Raw genomic sequence first — 22,248 nt, forward strand, 5'->3', positions numbered from 1 at the left:
GAGTCTGCTACCAATAGATAAGCAGCTCAAATCACAAGGTTTTTACAGACTTATTTTTTTTAATTGTTAATGATGAGAATTACTGCTTTATTTTTTTTATCATTTAGAGTGTATTTGTAGTTGTGCATCCTGTGGATTAGATATGGTAACTGCTTTTTCAGGCTTCAGGGGATGGTTTCATCATAATGAGGGGCAGAAAGGAGGGCCTTTCACCTTTTTTTCCACCCACAAATCCCACTGTACGAATGACCAGACATATTTAGAGGTCTGACCTGGACTACATTCTTGATTCAAAATCTGTCTCACGAGGTTCACCTTGAACAAGTCATTTATTCTCTATATAGTTCAAATTTCCCTCTGTAAAATGAGAGCAATATTCTTCTATATCCTAAGGGTACTGTGAGACTAGTGAATTCTTAGATCTTGAATAACAGCCTATATATTTGATTAGGAATCAGCAAAGAAGAAATGTGCTAATAATTTTGGAAAACCAATCAATATACAGGGGTAATTACAAACAGAATAGAGAACTGAGGGTGAAGATGGCTGTGGCAGAAACTACTGCTAGGATTGCTCAGACATTTCTTCCTACGTACCTTGCTGAGACTACAAGCCAAATTTTCAACAGTGTATTTTAAAATTAAGATAATGCTGTGAGTATTAATAATGTTTCAGTTAACAGGCCAAAAATATGCAATATGGTGAAAAAACACTTTAGATTAAGTGGCTTTTTTTTTTTTGACCATAGATAAAATAGCCTGAAAGCAAATCATTTCATTAAAAAGTTGTGAACTGTGACCAAGCCACCAGACTAGAGCATCCATCTTGCTTTCTCACTGTCTGTCAAAAAAAGCATGCAGGGTTTTGGAAAAAGTGCAAAGCTTCCTACAAGAAATAGAAGAGCATGCAGTAGAATGGTGGTTACAACACCCTCCGGAAATAAGAAAGGTGTAGATTCAGGTTTCCCCAGGCAGAGGAGTATTTGCGTTTTTCTTACTGTGTTCTGAGCACTCTAAGTACTGAATCCACAGGATTAAAGTTTTTTATTATTATTATTGCTTTTGTGTGTGTGTGTGAAACCAATGCTTCATTTATGGCTTCTATTTCAAATACAAAAAAATGTACAAATTCCTAAGTACATTTGTCTTGACATTCCATGAATTTGACCAGGATTTGCAAGTAACTTTGGGTGGCCTAAACCTGTTTTTTTTCTGACTGCGAGTCACAGATACACCCTGTTTTATTAGTCAGCACTGTACAGTAATTAATTGCGTGTTGCTCTGCAAAAGAGAGGGAAACCCTGAACTCTGAATTTTGTCTATCTGTTGATGCAGCAAGCTTATATTTTTAGAATGTGTCACAGGAACTTAATTGTCACTCTACCATGGAGAGTAAGATGAAGACCCTGTCATCTGCCTTTTAATGACAGATTGAATTCATTTGCACTAATCCTGCATTATATCAGGAAAGATCTAAATTTTTTTCTATTCAAGAAAAACTAAAAGAGCAAAGATAGGTTTTGTTAGGAAACAAGTTAAAAGAAAGAAAATGAAAATGAGAACTTTGCAGCAATTGATAAACTAATCTGATCCTAAATTTTCCTAAGTGTGGATACATTTATGGGTCAGGCTAGACAATCCAGCCTGAAATCATGGAAATACCCCAAGGAACTGTGGTAACAGAATGCCATAGTCAGATATTCTCCCACTCAATCTATAGAGAACATAAATCAGATTTGATTTAAGTTGTTTTGATTAAAAGAAATTTCACAAAGCTTCAGGGTAAGCTAGAGGGTTTCATCCCAAAATTTTAGTTTGTATTTTTAATAAAAGGCTATTTGTAAAGATGATCAAATTCTTTTAAGAGTATGAAAGATTTTACCAAATATTAATGTTTGCTTTGCTCTGCTTATAGTATTTCCTTATTTATATAAGCATAAGTGCATATCAAATACTTCACTTTTCAGGAAAAAAGGCATGATTATAATTAAAACTCCCATAGAAGTTAGCTTACAGGATATATGTGATCTGGGACCCCTTCAAGTATGAATAGCAGCAGTGTATTCAGTCCAAGGGAGATTTACATTACATACTGATTATTTGTAGACCTGGTATTAATAAATGTGGCTTTTCCTCCTCATTTTATTTCTGCCTTAACTAATAGAGTGGGAAAGCTCTAAGTTTATTTTAAAAAGAATCAAAACTCAAAACAATATAAACAATGAAAGCCAAAGCCAAGGGTCCATAGTTTCAATTTAGACTAAAATTGTCTTTTAGATAAGTATCTCAGGAACTGGCTCTTATGGTCAGATTTTCTTTACTTAAAGTGTATGACCTCCAAGTTTAATGATCTTCAGAAAACCCTGTTCTTCTACTTTTTCTTTAATAATGAATATTTAATGTCTTTAAATATTATAAACTGCATTTAGAAGCCAGTCAATATGTGATTAGGTCTCTGCATTCTCCAGGGGGTACCCAGAGAAACCCTTATTATTCACCAAGCTTTCAGTTGAATGGTTAGTAGCACTTCCTTGAAGACAGATTCAGCAAAAAACCTTGTTGACTCCTCTGCATTTGCAGAATCTTTTTTTTTTTTTTTTTTTTTTTCTAATAGATATAAAATATGTAGCCTCTTACTCTGTGAGTCATCTCTTTGTGCTCAGTTAGCTTTTTCTTTCATTAGCAATTAAGAGATGTCAAGAAATAAGGACAAGGATGAATCAGATGACAAAGGAGGAGAAAAAGACTGCAAGGCTGACTGCAGAAGACAGAAGAAAAATAATTGGATAGATTATATGGTAGCTCAGTTCTGGTGTGCATTGTATGTCCAAACACATAATACAACAAACATTGTTATGAGCTTTTTTTGCCAGGTAGGCAAATAGTGCCCAAACTGTCCTACTTCACTTTCAAGTCTGCAGGCATAAAGTAAAAGTTGGTATGCATGATATTTTAAAGCAGTATGAGATACTTTCAAAAGCAATTTGTCTGTGATTTAATGGAAAAACGAAGCATAAACATTTTAAACTGTTCTTCATACACCTTTAACTAATTAGTCTTAACTAATGTAGAAGTTGGTTGTGTAGCGCTTCAAGCCAATCTATCTTCAGCTGTGATCCTCATCGCCATCCTTCCTTATACTGGCTTCAGTGCTGACCTGATCCTTGCCGTGACATTTCGCTGTGCTTTACAGCCAGAAAGCTCCCTTTCTCCTGTGTTAATTTTCCACCAGCTTGGCGCAGTGAAATGGCTCAAGAAGGGGTCTGCTGAACTTCAGCTCCAGGGGGAGAAAAGGACTGTGAGGAACCACAGGTGAAGGCAATACCTTGGCATGCAACATCTTGGCAGCTACAAGTCACTGTGATTTGGAATGCTGTAGGGGCTGAAGCTTCAGTGCGACATGCTGTTACCTCTGCTTGAGCAGTGTTTGAGTCAAGTATGCTCGATGTTGTAAGCTACTGGATGGGTGCTGTCTTTTGCTTTTTATCTGTATAGGATTTATTTGTATCACAATGGAGATGTCAGAGGTTGGTCATATTTTTTTCACAATTAACTGTAAAAAATTACTGTTTAAAGGAGTCATTTTCTGTTTAAACGTTCACTTTTTAAAGGAGTGAAATTTATCAGAAACAAAGGAAACATGTTTTTTGCCAAAAATAAAAAAATAAGGTTTAAACAATTTTAATCACATGAAAATATAAAACTTGAAGTATTAGGATTTGAGGACCCAGAGCAACATTTTAACTTAATCCCTGGAAAATGGATTCAAGTGGAAATACTGCTGCTTGCTGTATTTTTGGTAGGTTTTCTTCTAAAGCCAGCAGTCAAAAAGAACAGAAAGATTGCTGACAGCGTTGGAAGATAAATATAAACAGTCTGGACCTTCATTTTTTTTTTTTTTTCTTATCTTTAACTCTGGTAGGAGGATGCTGTAAATGATTGCATTTTGCTGGCTTCTATTGTAAATCAAAGTTACCCAGCAATGAACATTCAACCTACTGTCATCCAGAAGATCCCCATTTTAGATGCTAAAAGCAACCGCACAATTTTCATATCCATCTGTTGGATGGGTAGAAAGGTTTATTATAAGGTTTCTTATTTGCAGAAACCTTATAATAAATATATTCACTAGTGCAGAAAACTCTATCTGTCACAATCAGAATGTTTGTGTTTTTAATTGCCAGATTTTAGGAGCAAATTACGAAGCATATAAAACAAGAATTCCTGTTTTTAAAAATTAGTGGCTAACTGTACTAAAATAAAATAAAATGAATAAGTAACAGTACCAAGAAGAACATTTCCTCTCACATTTACACTAAAGATAAAGCCCTTCCTTCCAAAACTGAATGTGAGCAGCATGCCCTTTGTAATGTAATAAAATAGCTAGCTGACTGTTATGCTGTTTGGAAGAGTGCAGGATGTATGGTAACCTAATTCCATCACAACTGGATGGAATCAATTAAAATTAATTTAAACAATTAAAATTGGTTAAAAATCAATTACCGTATGTGCTAAAAGATTTCATAACTCTTGAAAAGAGCAGTTATTTGGGAATATTGATATTTTTTTAATAAAACTTGCTACAATTCTGTTTAACATGATTCTGATTAGGATAATGTATTCAGTTTGATTTTTTTTTTTCCTCTAATCCTATTTCAAATAGGATTTTTATTTCACATCTTCTATACTCTGTATTAAATCATTACTTTTTTTTATTTGAATTCAGATACTGCTCAACTCATCTGTCTTTGACACATTCAGTTTTCCATCTGTCAGAAAATGGCTACTTAAAATTTTAAAGAATATTTCAAGTATTTCTCAAAAATTCAAATTGAACTTAGATAAATGAAGGAAAAATAGAGGACCTCTTTGCAGTGATTTAGAAGTAACACGTATTCTTATGCATGCTACGAAAAGGACTATTTTCCTTGAAAGAATTCATGAAAAGTTTAGATTGTAATGACCAAAGGTAGCATAACCCGAATAAGAGGACCACACGAATAAAAAGACACTTTCTCAGACAACCTCAGGAAGGGAGTTTAATATTCAATGTCTATTTTGGCCTTCAACTCAATCAATGTTATCACCTCTAGAAAGAAATATATATATATATTTCTTTTCCAAATATAACTTCAGTTAAGAGGTAATTTTGGTTGTACTTGTGAGTTTGGAATCAACAGAAGTTAAAAACTTATACTTTCATTAGGCAGGTGATGAAGTCGCAATCAGACAAGTAATTTACTGGGCAAGGAGGGATAGATACTGCCTTGCCTGTGAAGTTGCATTACAGTGAAAGGTCATCGAGGATTTGTTTTTCTTGTCTACTATTACAAATTGTGAATAAGCAGCTAGGCTAGTTCACGTGTGTTTGGCTGTGCATCTGCTATCACTCGATGTAATATAAAATTACAATAAAAATCAAGTGGACATTATGAAAATGTCTTGTTGTTTCCATAGGCACATCACTTCTAACTGTAGAAGCTTATGAACACAAATTTACAGGAGAAAGCATAAAATACAGTATCCTTGGTGATGAGGAAAGCATATTCTCCATACACCCAATTACAGGTAAACTCGGTTGTTTTTCTTTTCCTCAAGTGTCTGTCTAGGTTAAAGAGTGTGGTCTCTTCCCCAGTGCGTAAGGGAGCATAACTTCTCCATTTGCTTCAGTTCCTTCTGAATATGAGCAGCAAGAGAGCTGGCATTTTGAACAGCCATGGTCTATTTGTGCTGGCTGTAGACAGTATAAGCAGATTTCCTCAGAACTATCGTAGGTAGGTTGTACTCTTAACAAATGCCATTCTGACTTCCTGGTGGCTTTCATCTCTGATTATTCTGCTGTTGCCAGGCTCCAGGCAGTGAACTCCTGCAGAGCTGTTGCTGTTTGCTGCAGATGGACAGTTTAAAATGATTTTGTTTTGTTCAGATGAGGGGCACTTAGAAGTGCATCTGCTTGATTTCCAAGTCCTTCTCATTTCACTGAAATAAAGCTAGAAGTGTTAATCTGAATGACTGTCATAGTCACTTGCAAGTTTATCCCTGAGGAAGTGAATCTTCTCCAGTATCAACTGATCAACTGCCCAAAAATATCGAATGCTACTAGTTTTTTTTTTTTTTTATCAGCCAAGTTTCAAAATGGTTACACAATGTTTTAAGTCTCATAAGCACTTTCTTCACAAACACCAGTGGAATTTGTGTAGCCCAGGATTTTGCAAATCTTCCTTTGAGACTTTTGAGCCATTGTAGTTGACTATTGAAATAGTTGGTGTAAATGTAATAAAACCCTTTTCCCATTTCTTAGAAAATATTGAAGTGCTGCCTTTCCATACTTGTAAGAGCAGTTCTTTCCTCAATATTAATTTTGACACCAGTGACTCTCTACCCATTCATTATAAAGCAGAAGTATTTGGAGTTGTATTGATGCCCTCTGTAACTCAGGAATTCAGGTGTTCATAACAGATAGAGGTCTGCTCCTCTTCAGTTTTCAAGCACTGATGTTAATTAACCCTGTTTTAGAAAAAAAAAAAATAATAAAAAAAACAACTCCAGAATTGTTTGCTGTTACCAGACATCCATTATACTATCTAGAAACTTTCCCCTTATTAGGGGAATTTATTATATTGTTGAATCACATGAAGTATAGCTAGAAGTGACCCAAGGACGTAAACTAATCTGTCCACTGCCACAGAAAGGGAACCAACTGTGCCTGAATCTAACAGACATTAGTGTGTCATGTTCTTAACAATCTCCAGCAATCGTAATTCTGCAAACTTGGTAGTCTCTACCAGTCTTTGCAGCCGGAAAGTTTTGTATTCAAATTTACCTAAATGTCTGCTGAAAGAATTTTGACTCATAACTTCTTAACCTAATAGCAATAGATATAAAGAGTTTTTGCCTTTGTCTATAACGTATTTGAAGAGTGTTACCCTATTTCTTCTTTGTGTGCATTTCTCTAGAATGAGGCTCTGATGTTTCTCAAACTTGATTCTTTGCTCCATGTTGCTACCCAAGGATCTTTCAGTTACTCTCTGCCTTCTTCAAATGTATTCCTTCTGCCACTGTACCTTTTTTTTTACTGTATACAGAATGTGATAATTTTTAAGTATTGTGCTGGAGAGAGACCACCTGCCACCTTTATATTCAAAACAAAACTCTTGATCCCTGGAGACATCCATAAACAGCAATTAATCATTGCTGCTTGTCTTAGAAAATAAAATAAGTACTAGCTTTTAGAAAGACATGGTAGTTGGGGTCTTATGCTATCACAAGTTCAGAATATAGATATTCATGGCATCATTACTGAAAAATTAATGCAAAACTCAATTTGAAATCTAATGAAACTGACATACAAATGGGCTATGTTTGATGGTAATGAAGAATTTTAATATATTACTATATTAGAACGTTGAAATAATGACGACAGATTTCCGAGGAAACTTCAGGTGTAATGTGGAGATATCTAGTTCTGTCTGTAGTCTCAGTCACCGATTATTTTTGACCGAATAACAGTTGGTGGGGAAAATCACTGCATCAGAAGGAATCTAAGTGCTTTGCCTTTCTGTCAGATACAGCTATTGCCCTGTTTGTATATAATTGGAGCATTAGATGTAGCTACTCTGCAAATGAGAGCTGGGGGTCTCTTGAGACGCAGCTGGTTTGTTGTCACACGTCAAGTAACCCACGTCACACAGCCACTTTCATCCTCTCTAACCCCTCTACAAGTTGATTTCTATTGCATTAGGAAATTGCCAACAACAGTGGTTGATCAGTAAAAACTTAGCTAGAGATTTATCCAATAACTTGCACTTAGAAGATGATGTCAGGTAGAGGGAGGACACAGTGGGAAGCTTGCTGAACTTCTGTGGTGTGTTCAGCAAAGGAGACCACATATGTTATAGCTTTCATAGCTGCTTTTGTGCGTGTACTTTCCTAATTACGTATGTGATCTCTCTCTCTCTCTTGTAAACAGGTACAATCACAGTAAAAGAGCCAAAGTTTCTTGATTATGAAGTTAAGAATAAAGTACATCTTTCAGTTTTGGCTGAAAATAGTTTGGATTCAGTGCTCTGTGGAGTGACTATTTTGATACAGGATGTGAATGACAACGTACCAAAATTTGAGCAAAGCTGTTACAAAACATTGGTATGGGAAGGCCAAACTGCTAAAACAGACATCATACGGGTAAGTAAATGTTTGTAACTACAGAACTCAGCCTGTGAAGATACAAGTTTGGTTAATTTGGTCACGAATGCCGTCATAATCGGTCTGTTTTGGACCACCATTATCTTTCAAAAATCAAGAGTGGGGTTCTTGGTGTAGCTACTACTTTGCTTGCATATCTAAAATATGCAATGATTTAGTCTAGACCATGCTTCAGGTCTTTCAGTTTTATCAAGTTGAAGAAGAAATATCTCATTTATATTATATAAAAATCTTTCTTTATATTTTTACTAGTTGTGCAGCTGGACTTAAAATTTTTTTTTTTTTTTTTTTTTTTTTTTTGATATTCTGTTTATCTCTTCAAGTAGTTGAAAAGAATTATTCAAAGCTATGGTTCTGGTTACAATGTAGGCTGGGTCCTGCATTAATGCATCTACTGTGAAAGGGCTGTAGCAATAAAAAGAATACTTTCAACCCATCGGACCAGGAGTGGAGTCAAATCCAAGTGTTCAATTTAAAATCTGATGCTTAAAGAGCAGCTTGTCTCAATTTAAATGTGCAAACACTTCTTCCTCTGAATGGATCCATTCTCTGAAAGTGTTTCCAGCTGGCCATGTTAAAGCAAAAGAAGACATCAGTTGGACTAGAAGAACACATAATTTCCTCAGTACATTTTCTTGCATTGCAAGTCAGGTCACAGTGAGGGTCATGTTAGGTACTAAAGATATTCCTCCTCTAGAGAATAAATAAATGGAAAGCTACAAATGCCTCACAGGCAAAGTGATTAGAAACTGATGGACGTTGTATTTAGAGAAACATATGTCCAGCAATGGAGAAAAATCAAAAGGCAGTCAACCCAGATGTGTAGTCAAAATTTTATGACATGATACATTCTACTATGTTTCCTTTATTCCATCTGACTGGTTGTCTCTGCCATGGTTTGGATCCTGTACTCATTATAATGCTTGTTCAGCAACCAGAAAAATACAAAGATAACTCATTGAAGAGTCAGAAAAATCTTTGAGGAACGTGTGCGCTGCTGTTGAATGTTATTAACAATATTGCTTTTATAGCAAAATTTAAGCTGGTGGTTTTTATTTTAAAAAGTAATTAATGAACCATGCCATGAAAGGTCTGAAAACCTTAATAATTACTTTTACCCTTCATCTGTATAGCAGTAATACTTTAAAGGGTAGTCCTGGACTGGTGAGAAAGTTCATTTTTAGGCACTAAACAGAGATAGGATTCTAACAGAAACATTGTAGTAATGTAAACAGTGTAAAAATGATTACATTCAGCTCTAATGCTTTAGGTAGTTGAATTTCAAATTGTGTGGGCAAAGAATTTATGTGCATACTTTCTCAATTCATGAGCAGATTTCAAGACCTCACATGGCACTTGTATTGAGGGCCAATATGATTATTTGCTTAAATCTATGCTGTCAAGAGGAAAGTAAGCAGAAATAGATAACTAGTATATTTTTTTCTTGCTGAAATAATGTTCTGCCATTTTGAATTAAGCCTCAGGTTTCCTCCTAAACAGATATTTGCAACTGACCTTGACAGTGGGATGAATGGAGAAACCGAATACTCAATTTTATCTGGAAATGAAAATGCAACATTTCTAATTGATTCAGCAAGAGGGATTTTAGCAACTAACACAATCCTAAATCGTGAAAACACTTCATCTTACAGGTTTGTATGCAGGGATCCTATAAAATCTTCTTTTTGTTCACTTTAGCATGAGATTGCTCATGGTATGTGTTTTACAGTTTTCAGTTGATATCCATTAGCCACAGAGCCTGGGTGCAAGCCAGGCAGCATTGAAAACAGCCCTAAAACTGCCCATTTGTACCATGGATTCTTGGGTACTTCTCAAAGTTAAGAAGAAAAATAGTTTTATTCAGTCATTTGCAACACTTACTGATAAAAGTGAGCATGATGATTCACTAGAGGAACGATGACAGTTCCTGGTTTTCAGCTCATTAAGAACTACACAGCCATTCCTTTTCTGGAACCATTTTTTTATACATAAAGACAGAGGGAAAGCACTCGAACCAAATCCAAAAAGCAGGGACATGTTCTGTTATTTGATTTAGAATAGAATATATTTCAAGCTTCCTGTATGATCAGATAAAGATTCTTCTGTAATCTGTTTCCATCTGTAAGTTGGCTTGTGCTCAGTATTAGTTTTTTCCTGTTTTCCAAGAAATTGTGAGTAAATACGATCAAGTGGATGTGACAATTTTTCTTTATAAGTTATACCATGCTTCAATTTTTAGAAAGAAAACAAATTATACCTTGAGAGAAAGTAAGAGCATCATGATTCATAAATATACCCTTTTTATATACTGCAATCTCTACAAAAATTAGGTTGCTTTATATGTGTTAGTGGAAATTACTTTTTTTTTTTTTTTTTTTTTCCATATGGCTGAGGCATCAGTTAAAGTATTTGCAAGTTTCTGATCCTCCAGGGCCTCAAATTTTTAATCATCCAATCAGAGTTCTTATGAACCAGAATAACTTTTAGAAAACCACATTAAAAAGATGAACAGAATATGTTTTTTTTTTTTTTAATATCAGTGTAAGATAATAGTCTCCTAAAGGGAATGCTTTGTTTTAAATTAATATGCAGAGTACTTCATTTGGAGTTTCTTTTTCAGTTTTTCACTGAATCAGAAACATCAGTTCTGATTTTTAGTCATTTAAATAGCATAATACATTTTATTTACGAGTAGTACTTTAAAGAATGCCTGTAATAAATCCTCCAAGGAAGGATGTTTGCTGTTAGTGAAGCATTGAACATGTAAGTCTAACAATTCTGATATCTATCTTTAATTGGAAACCTGACTTATTTCAGTATTTATGTTGGAATTCTAGCAATTTAAATAGACAATTTGTTCAAGGAGTGTGAAGCTTCATATTCCTTCTCTTTATTAATACTTCTTTAATCCTGTTGCTAGGTGAAAAGTGAATAGCAAAAGAAGCTTTTAAGAGTGTTATGCTGTTTAATTTCAAAATGACACCATTGGTTCTTTCCAATTTGCAAGGAGTTGTTTATTTTATCTAAATTGAACATTTTCATCCCCAGAAGTTCTAAGCCTCTTGTAAGAGGGATTGTAATGAAAGTGTTGACAGAAGCTTAATTTTAATGCCTTGGCTGAGATGTTTTTATGAGAGTTTTTTCCTGAAACCTTAGAAAGTGATTATTTTTAGTAAAATATTTCCATATGTACCTTCCCAATATTCATTCTAGAAAAAATACACTTTCTGTATGGAATTATGCATGGTCACTGACTGAGTACTAGTCGGCAATTCAAGTTGTGTTCTCTCAGTGTCAGAAACCACAGGGGCACCCAGCACAGAGCTCATGTGGTTCAGGAGTGGAAGTGTAATCCACAGCCTGAGTTACAGCCTTGGTTTTCTGTACTGTCATGTGAGCATTTAGAAGTTGGTATCTCCATGACACTTTGAACAGCAATTGTGACTTAGAGGGAGAAATTAAACTTTCAGAAGATCTGTAAGGAGACCCAAGAAGCATGACACACGTAAAAATTGTTAGTACCCAAAACATTTAATAGATATGCGGGGCCCTGACATGGAAATTAAAAGGTTGTTGATGGTTCACTACTGATCCGTATGCAGGTCTAACATGGATGCCTAAAGGCAAGCTCTCTTAATCAGAATATGATATTCTGGTCCCACTAAAACCAGTGGGAGCTTTGACAAATGGTGTCTGTATTCAGTAGTTTCAGTTAATTCACTTAATAGTATAATGTGGGGGGGCGGGGGAGTTTTTCTATATCTCCACAGACGTTGTCTGAGTAGTAAGTTTTCATACCACCTGATTTTCTTGTTTCTCTTGTCTCTCTGTAATCATTGAGGACAGTCAGGTTCCTCCAAAGTACAATTCAATACTTACAATTTATTCCTGCTCTGAACTGCTTACTGGAGAAATGTGTTATTTACAAGAGTCTTGATAGCTTTTTTAACTACCTGCGTTACATATGAAATTGCGTGAAATAAATGTATCCTTTTGTCTTTATGATTTCAGTATATTTTGGCCACCTAGCGTCTTTTGGACATTGTTCATGCAAGAGACAAATCATAAAACTGCAGACAGTCACCCTTATGGGAAGAAAGATGGAATTTACATTGAGCAACAAGGAGCTAAAAGAGCTAACCTGTTTTTTTTTTTTTTTTTTTTTTTTCCCTGTTTATATCATTGGTGAATAAATCTGTGACTTTTGACAGATGGTGTCAATTCCTGCTTCCTTTAATTGTAGGTTGGTTGTACAAGCTGCCGATAAAGGAAACCCTAGACTTTCTGCTACAAGTATTGTGAGGATACAAGTGGTAGATGTTAATGACAATGCTCCGATTGTCCAACCACCGGGGGAAGTTGAGGTCCCAGAAAGTAAGTGTGATGGTACAGCTAGGTGATAAGATCAGGATTTGTCAGACCATGACAGTACTTCCAGTGATTTGTTTAACCGTAAGATTATAGTCAAAAGGATAATGGATCATATTAATACTGAAATATCAAAGTAAATTGTGATCTGCTTTTGTTCTCAGAGGCATTGTTCTTACTCTGTAGACATTGTATTTAAGAACAGTTTGGAATAAAATCATAGGCAATTCAGAAAGAAAAACAAACTACAGAAATACATCTGTAATCTGTTCCTTTTGGACTCCAATGTCATATTGTTCAGATGTCTTCAATTTCTTCTTTTCTGCAATAACAATACTTGGTGTTAAAACCAGCATTGCTAGAAATTAGACATTCTGAAGTTCATTGTGATGAAAGAAATACTTTCTGTAAATTTGAATGAAACTTTAAAGTGATATGTAGCTTGATCTAGTTGATGAACACGAAGAAAAGGGCCCAGACCTCCAGAGTTCTCATCCCATCTGGTATGTTGTGTGACATTAGCTCAGCACTTGCATATCTGAAGTCCTAAGCCCAGCAGTTTCAATTACAGACATCATATATGTGATGCATTAAGATAAGCAGCAGCATGTTTATAAAGACTTAGTCCAATCCTCTTGTTAACAGAATGCATCAAGGCTGTCTTTCCAGTGATTTTTTTTTTTTTTGAGCCTTTTCTATATTTAGCTCCCACTGGTAATGACAAGAACAGGAGTCATGAATGCACAGCAGCTGTAAAGTACTGGCTATTTATTTATTTTTTTGTATTCAGTTTAAGAACATTTGCCTGAGGGCATGGCACAGCATGTTTGAGGCTTAATGCCCCAGGCGTGCAAATGGGAAATGGTTTAGTTTCTGTTAGCTCCAGGCTTAATTAGATTATCACTGATAGTTGGATTCAATTTGGAATCTGTGGTACTGTCAATTTGACACATGACAAAAGCTGTCTGTATACAATTTCTAAATCTCCTAGAAATATATATTGAGCCCTTAAGATTTTGTGCCATGTGGCTCTGCCTGGATATCTCTCTAGTGGCCTCTTCCTCCTGTGGAAAAGCTTCATAACTGCGGTTGTTGATTCTAGAAAGACCAGGAAACTCATTTAATGCCTCAGTTAAATGTTCCTGTGGAATTCTGTGGCACTGTTCAGTAAATTTATGCCAGCTAAATATGTATCACGTTTCCACGTGTTGCCATGTGGAAAAACATGGAAGTTTCTGTTGCTGGTGAAAAAGCAGTTATCAGTACACTGCATCTGTGAAAGCCAAAAGAAAACCCAGACTAAAACTGGGAAGAAGCAGAAGCATGTGAAGAAATCTGCTACTTGTTTCTGTATTATTTCTGGATCCTGCTTTTATTCTAAAACATGAAGCCATAAGACAAAAAAAAAAATAATCTAAGGCAGACAGATTACATATGGCTAAGATTTAGTATTAGAAAATTGGCAAAATCCTCAGAAATTGTAATATCATCTTTAGCTATGACTTACTTACTCCAAAAATTATTGTTTCAGATGTCCTGCCTGGTTTTACAGTGACTCGAGTGTCAGCAACTGATGTGGACTCCAACCCAGCACTTCAGTTTGGCTTTACTGATGACAATAGTTCTGGAATGAAATTTGCTATAGATCAACACACCGGTGTAGTCACAGTGGTGGAACCATTAGATTTTGAAGAAACTGCTGTGTATAAGCTGGGAATCATAGTTTCAGATTCTGTCCATCAAGCAGAAACAGAACTCACAGTCCGTGTTTTGGACATCAATGACAACCCACCAGTGTTTACTCAGGATTCATATCAGGTGGGGAATTGGGAAACAAACAACAAATGTGTGATGTCCTTCTCCATATGAGGATAAATAGTGGGAGTGCATGTTTATATTTGTGTGTTAAAAATGTATTTGATCACCACGAAGAAGGGAGGTCTCTGCAAACTATTACTGAGAACAGAAACAGAGCAGATCGTGCAAAATGCTCTTCTAGGAAACCCCTGCCCTTTCCTAAGAATTCTGCTGAAAGGACTGAGAGAATTGTTCAGTTTTCATGTTTGTGTTTTCTGGCTTCAGAAGAAAAGTGGTGTGAATGCTAGCTGTACTCCTTACACTGTGCATTCATCACACAGTTACGGATATAATCCAAAACCAGTTTGGGGAGCAGTGTCCATTGTTCAGGACTGATTGTTCCTTCTGACAGAATGGTAAACAAGTTGTTACGTTTATTTTGGCCCAATTACTATGGCATGCATTTCTTCATTTCCAGTTATGCAGCTTTACACATGTCCCTGTAGTAGGTTTAGCATGTATGGTTTGTAACATGTAGCCCTGCTTTATAGCCATGGCACTCTTCTAGGCAGTGGGGGTGTGTTGGTTTTGACCTCCCTAACATCTCCTACTGGACAGAGGACACAGCTCAGCTTCTGAACTGCAAAGACTATTGTAGAAGACAAGTTGTCTGACAATGTTTTGAACCAAGGCTGTTTTAGTGCCACAGGCCACCAAGGTGTTGTCCATGGGTTCGTGCCCAGTGCGCTATGCTAATAAGCACACAGAGTCAGAATCCACACAAAGGTTTTTAATTAAATAATTGGCCTGACTTCTTCATGGGAGACAAAGGCTGTGGGGCTTCGATGAGGGTTACAGACAGGAGAGACAGTCTGAAGCTGCAGGGGAAATGAGGCTGCCAAAGCAGTCCTCTCTTTAGGCCTCATTCATGTGTGGCTAGGCTGTGGGGCTTGCCCAAGAGAGCCTAGAGCGTGGATTGTTCAGTCTGGCAAGAAAGATGCTTAGGAGGTATCTTACCAATGTATCTTAACCTGGTGGGGGGAATAAAGAAGAGCCAGACAGTTCTTCATGGTGCCCAGTGACAGGGCAAGAGGCAATGGGCACAAACTGAAATACAGGAAATTCCTTTTAAACTTCTGGAATAAGTTTGTTGTTCTAACAGTGATTGAACACTGGCATAGGTTGCCCAGAGAGGCTGTGGAGTCTCCATCCTTGGAGTTATCCAAAACCACAAGCATACATGCTCCTGAGCTACCTGCATTAGATGACCCTGCTCTGAGCAGGGCTTGGACAAGATGGCAGCTTCCTGCGGTGCCTGCAGGCATCAGCTGTTCTGCGAGCCTGTGGACTGAGCTCTTTGCTTGACTTGGTGCTTTTTGTGTGCTGGGTGTGCTCGGAGCCAAAAATATGAGGCACCACAGAAGACTTGGATTTAGTAATGCTTCATTTATAAATCTCAGACAGCTTTAAGAAATAAGTTTAAACATTTGTCTTAGTAGAGAAATTTCAACCTCTGAGCATGTGTGGGGGAAGCAGTTTAGCCACTCAGGTAACTGTGGGTCAGGCTCTAGGCACCTGTGAAACTTTGAGGCATCTGAGTTGTCAGGCTTTGTGTAAATCACCCACTTAGACTTTTAAGTCAAGATCCCAGAAAAAAAAAATGCACTTTTAATGCTCAAATGATTTCTAGATCTGGCCGTAAGTTTTCCTCAACACTTGTGTGTGTCTGATTTTGACAAATAGTTTAGGCAAGTACTTGCTTGTGCAGGTGCTAGGAATTTTTTGTAGAATGAAGCAGACCTTACAGGCGGGGTTATGAACTGATGTAAACCAGTACAGTTCTATTGATTATGCTAACATAAACAGCTGAACTCTCTCCACAGCCCTGATGTTTTGATATGTTGCCTGGACAGTATAGTACACTGCTTCTTTTTAGTCAATGATATGTATAATTCCCTATTCACAGTCCTGTAATTTTTACCCTTTTCTTGTCCTTTAAAGTGTTTTCATATGTATGCTATATATGGCTATTATATACACATATAACTGTGTGTAAAATAATTTTGACTAACACTTCTTCGTAGCTGCTGTTCATTTAAAATTTAATTTATAAGGTGAAAGGAAACTAATAACAAAATCACAGGTAATGGAAGCTCTTAAGAAGAGCAAGGACTGGCTTGGTTTTCCAGATTAAGTGAAGAAAACAAAAAAGTGTTTTTTAAAATTAATTTACAGGAGTAATTTGGTGATTATTCAGGCTCTAGTGCTGGAATTTTCAGGGTTTAAGAGTTGTGTGTTGTTGTTGCTGTTTTTTTTTTTGCTTGTTTTTTTTTTTTTTTGTTTGTTTGTTTGTTTGTTTGTTTTAGATTCCCCAGACTGGCACTGCAAACTATACTGTATCCATAGAAATCAAGATATTTCTGAAACCAGGGAGAAAAGCTGGTCATATTTGCAGAGTGCTGTGAAGTATTCCTTCTGTTAGTGTATTACTGAAGAGAAATTCAGCAATTCATTGAATTTTTCATACTTAAACCTGAACTAGATGAACTACTATTTAAATCTTACTATAAATTTTGGCTGTATTGTATGCAGTATCACAGCTCTTTGTTTTGTCCCTGAAGGAAATGGGTAGGTGAAACTTTACAAAGTAGGGAATTGTATTTTTTTTTTTTTTGTCCTAACCAGATCAAATGAAATGTATTTTTTATGTTCAAAATATTTCATTAAGCTTTATCAAAACTGTCATTTTACTTTACATGCCAGGTGAGCTTTCCAGAACTCATTTCAGTGGGTACCACTGTTCTGACTATCTCTGCTGTGGATAGGGATTCACAGCATAATGGAATGATTTCCTACAAAATCCTCTTCTCCTCTGAGGGATTTTCCATTGATCATAAGAATGGTGAGTCTGTAAGCATCGTTTATTATTTCAGCTTATTCACTGTAAACTGTCTTATTCCATTCCTCACCTATTTCCAGTGATCAGTTCTGGAAATCACTGATGACTGAAGTCTACCGTATATTTTGGCTAAGTCTGCCATTATCTCTGATAACATCAAAGACTAGAGTTCTGTTTGTCCCTGAACCATGCACAAGATATCTACTCACAGCATTTCATAGGTGCTGTTTCCTTGATGTAGTTTAATAAGATGTTGATGTATGTTTTGTTTTGTTTCATGACAACATTTCAGATCACATATTAGGCTGCATTAAATTTAAGTTCATACCTACTATTTTTCAGAATAAGTTGAACATATCACAATGGAGCTTTTCTACAGCTTGGGCTGTATGTTTTTAAGATTTCTGCTTTACAGTACTTGTTATTCTATATACTTGTATCCTAAATGGAATTTAAAAGTTTTCTAAATTGAGAACACACTTTCCAAAACACATCATTTTCTTTAATAGTGAAGAGATTTACTGATTTTTCCAACCTAAGTCTGTAACACTCTGGGAGGTAGCAAATTGTGGGTGGGTGGGTGTCTCAGTATGCATGTGTATGTATAACTTTTGATAATGTCAGCTTCAGAGATTATTAGATACTGTGAAAATGATGTGTAACTAGTGTTCAGTGAACAAGTGCATGTCACTTATTTTCTGTTCCCAGGCATTCGTGAGATTAATTTTTTGAATGTTTTATTTTGCCTTTTGTTTTGTACAGTTTGCATGTTCAGTCTGCTATAAGGAATATGAATTTTTGTTAGTCTAAATGCAGTATGTGTATTTGATATTGCATCATTGTGGGTAGGCCTTGGCTTAGAGCATTAGCTGTGATTTCATAGAACTACTTTGGGGTGTGCAACCATTACATTACAACCATGTCATTTTTAAACATGACTGATAAGATTCAGCTTTTGCAATCACAATCACATGCCTTAATGAGTGTGGGCTTTTATTATGTCTATTTTATTTTTAGGTTCAGTGTACACTACCAAACCAATGTCACAGCTGAAAAACGATACCAGTATTCAGCTCCTGATAGCTGCCATGGATGGTGGCAATCCTGCCCTGAGTGCGGTCACCTCCGTAGAGGTACACATAGAAGATGTAAATAACCATGCCCCTCAGTTCACAAGGGCATTGTACAATCTCAGTGTGAGAGAGAATGCCTCAGTTGGAGAAAGTGTCCTCGCGTTTTCAGCAGTTGACTACGACTGGACACATGAAAATACATACATGGAATACTCTATTATTGATGGAAATGCTCAGAATTTATTCACCGTGGAAACAAGCATCATGGAGTCAGAAACATCCTACAAACTCATTGGCAATCTTGTTTTGAGCAACATTCTTGACAGGGAAACTGCTGCTTCTCATCGTTTGGTCCTCCTTGCGTCTGATCATGGAATGCCCTCCTTGAATTCAACTGCTACCGTGCTAATAACTGTACTGGATGTCAATGATAATCCTCCAGTATTCAGCAGTCCAGAGTACCATATTCATGTTAAAGAAAGCACCTCTGTACATAGTCACGTCACTGCAGTTTCAGCAAATGACTGTGATGTGGGCAGTAATGCAGATATCACTTATGTTATAATCTCTGGAAATGACAAACAATATTTTTCCTTGGACGGGAAAACTGGATCAGTGGATTTGATAAAAACTCTGGATTATGAGGATACCATGAAATTTACTTTACTTGTCCAAGCCTCAGATGGAGGAGCTGATATAAAAAATGTGGCTTTTTCTGTTGTCCGTATTAGTGTCCTAGATGACAATGATTATGCCCCACTGTTTCTGTTTCCCAGCATGAACTGTATTGTCAGTGAAAACTTGCCTACTTTTTCTTTTGTGTGCTCTGTTAATGCACTGGATTTTGATAAAGGCTCTTACGGACATCTCACCTACTCCATCCAGTCTTATTGTTTGGCTCAACATGAAGTTCCTAGAGACCATGATATGTTTTCCATTGATGCTTTGACAGGAGATATTCATACAAAGCAAATGTTTGACTTTGAACGTCAGAATAGGTACTGTCTCATAATCCAAGCAAAAGACAAAGGTGACTCACTGGCCACAGTTACAGTTCAGGTAGATATTGAGGGGAAGGATGAATTTGACCCAGTGTTTTCACAAGATCAGTATTTCTTCAATCTCCCTGAGAAAAACGAAGCAGGCCAGTTGCTTGGCCAAGTGACAGCATCAGATAATGATGGTGGACTAGATGGAGTTGTTCATTACTCACTGCTAAAAACTTCTCCATTCTTTTCTGTAAATCGAACCAGTGGTAATATATATTTGACTGAAAGTGTTTATAGAAAGAAAAATGGCAGCAAATGGAATGATGACAAGCTGGAATTGTTGATAAAAGCACAGAGCCCAAAAATGGAATCAAAGTTTACTGTATGCACTGTTTTTGTGAATGTTTCTAATTCTCCTGAGAGTTATCCCATCATGTCAGCATACAGCCTGACCTTTAGCCTTTCTGTTTCCTTGATAGTGTTCCTGCTGCTTGCTATCAGCCTTATTGCACTGATTCTGAGACATAAGCGGAAAGATACAATGAACTCTGGTGTGGAAAAAGAAGCAGTATCCTCCTCGGCTTCTGATTTCAATTTGGCCAGAGAAGATGAGGACTGCCAGAAAATCCAAAGTACTGAGAGCAGTATGCTTCCCATGGGTGCCATAGCAGAATGGCTGAGCTTGGCAGGAATCGAAGAGAGGAAGGGTGATGGTGTCCCCTGCAGGCATTCAGACTCCAGTGGCCGCAGTTCTGCTGAAGGAGAAACTGAGGAGGATGAGGAAATCAAAAGGATCAATGAACATTCTTGCAGAAAGAGGGCTGGCTCTGCGCTGAGTGAGCAAGGCTCACGGGTACCAGATTCAGGAATCCCAAGAGAGTCTGACCAGTTCTCCTGGCAGTCTGGTGAAACTGATGTTGTGGCTACCACACGAAGTATGGAGAGCATGCAGGCCATTCAAGGTGAAGGTGGAGAAGAAGCCTGTGATGTTGCCTATACAAAGAACACAATGTTGTCCCAGACACTAAAGAAAATTGGAATAAAAGAGAAGGACATAATGGCAGACCTCACAAGAGAATATGTCTTGATATCAGATAGGCAGGACTCTGGGTATGATTCGCTTGTAACTCGTGGCACCTCTGATGAGGATCTTAGAGGTGGTTACAACTGGGATAATGTGCTCAGCTGGCAACCCAGATTTCAACCTCTTGCCTCAGTGTTTAACGATATTGCAAAACTGAAAGATGAAAGTGCACACATTCATAGCTTCCCTAAAGAGAAGAAATCTTCTAATTTTCCTCCTCCCTTGATAACGTCAATAGCTCAACCAGGTGTAAGGACAGTGCCACCTCGAATGCCAAATATAATATCAGTGCAAGCATTTAAAAAATACCCTCGTTCTCCATTTATCCAAAATCCTGGATACCCTTCACCAGCTATGACCCCCAGTTTTTCTCCCTCTCTCTCTTTACTTACCATGCAGACACCTACTGCTTCTCCAGTAATGTCTAATGGGAGAATGATAGGAACCTGTCTTATTTGTCCAAGCCATGAACTTGCAACAGAGGAAGAAATTAAGATCTAGGTTATTAAATGATGGTAGTCTGTGGAAGAATATATGGCGTGAAATGTTTTTGTTTAACAAGCAAAATATGCCTGTTGGAACTGTATCACCAGTATTCTTTCTGTTTTCAAGAGCTGAAAATGTTAATATATTAACATAGCCACAAACTTTCTAACAAACCTTCTTATTCTTTGTAGAGTATGCTGTGAGTCCACGATGTTTCTCCTTTTTCAACTCCCAGCAAGTGTGGTTTCCCATGTAAATCAGACAGACAGGTGCCTGATCGAGTTTACAGTTTGTTTTTTCCTCATACTGTGTTAATAACAAATTAATGGTAGTAACTGTTGACTGTGGAAAACCTGTATTAGCATGCTGGTAGATTGACTGCCACTGTGGTTGCTTCAGGAGAGGGTACTATAGGGATGTGCAAGTATGGCAGTTTTGGCCAAAAAGTCATGATTTATCTGCATAATAATGGATCGCTCATAGGGTCCACTGGAAAACATAATAACCAATGGTAAGATAAAAGTAACTTTCCTCTTTTTTACTAGAGTAATAAATATCTATTGTCTTTCTGTCAATAGGACAGAAGGATCCTGGTCCCCAGGCAGCCGTAGGACAGGACAGTGTTACAGCTGTGAAGGGCTCATATGCCTCCACCCTGCTCTTTGGTCCTGTGCTGGGCACATCTCTGCAAGACCAGATATCTGGCCTTGTTTGTTGTATGTATCATACATATTGCATTTCGTCTATGTACGTATATCCAGACATGTACACATGCCTATACTGCTGTGTATGCTTGTATATTGTATCAGATCAATAAAACACAGAAAATACATCTAGAGTAACTCTGGTTTCTCTTCTGTGTATATTTAAAAGTTGTTGAGGGTTCTTTTGCATCAGGTAATACTAAAATTGAGCTATAGGTACAAACAATTAGTGCCTGGGAACCTGTTCCAAGTTGGATATATACAGAGGGTATATATTGTATAGGTTGTAACAGCTAAAAGGAAATGCATACAGTGCTGTTAGATTGAATGATCAGTACCATGTGTAATGCCTTTTGTTTCCTCAGTCATGCATGTCATGATCCTTGCTGGTTTACAACCTGTGGGTTCATAACCTACCTTCAAATAAGATCCTCTTTCTAAGGCTGCATCTGCATGGTACAAACATGCAATGAGATCCATGCTGCTTTGCAAGAGAGTTTCTTTTAAAGCTGGTATGTGTTCATTACACTGCCACATAGTCTTAAATGTAGACATATCTTAGGGATTCATCAGGGTCGACAAATCTTACTAGAAAAGGAGACAGGAATAAAAGTTTTATAGTTGGACAAAAACCTGTACCAGGAAAA

General features: G+C 37.0%; 1 protein-coding gene across 1 annotated transcript in view; it reads left to right on the top strand.

Moving 5' to 3' along the window:
* The window catches only part of DCHS2 (dachsous cadherin-related 2), a 108,250-nt gene extending 86,530 nt beyond the window's left edge, over nucleotides 1-21,720 (top strand). The window contains exons 15-21 of the mRNA XM_035324354.1: nucleotides 5,457-5,567; nucleotides 7,969-8,180; nucleotides 9,702-9,853; nucleotides 12,445-12,575; nucleotides 14,101-14,387; nucleotides 17,130-17,268; nucleotides 18,283-21,720. Of these exons, the coding sequence (XP_035180245.1) occupies nucleotides 5,457-5,567; nucleotides 7,969-8,180; nucleotides 9,702-9,853; nucleotides 12,445-12,575; nucleotides 14,101-14,387; nucleotides 17,130-17,268; nucleotides 18,283-20,912 (3,662 nt within the window). The 3' untranslated portion in view covers nucleotides 20,913-21,720. The remainder of the gene's footprint in view (nucleotides 1-5,456; nucleotides 5,568-7,968; nucleotides 8,181-9,701; nucleotides 9,854-12,444; nucleotides 12,576-14,100; nucleotides 14,388-17,129; nucleotides 17,269-18,282) is intronic.
* Nucleotides 21,721-22,248: the final 528 nt, after the last annotated feature.

The sequence above is a fragment of the Oxyura jamaicensis genome, chromosome 4 (genome assembly GCF_011077185.1).
Source record: "Oxyura jamaicensis isolate SHBP4307 breed ruddy duck chromosome 4, BPBGC_Ojam_1.0, whole genome shotgun sequence".
Classification (NCBI taxonomy): Eukaryota; Metazoa; Chordata; class Aves; order Anseriformes; family Anatidae; genus Oxyura; species Oxyura jamaicensis.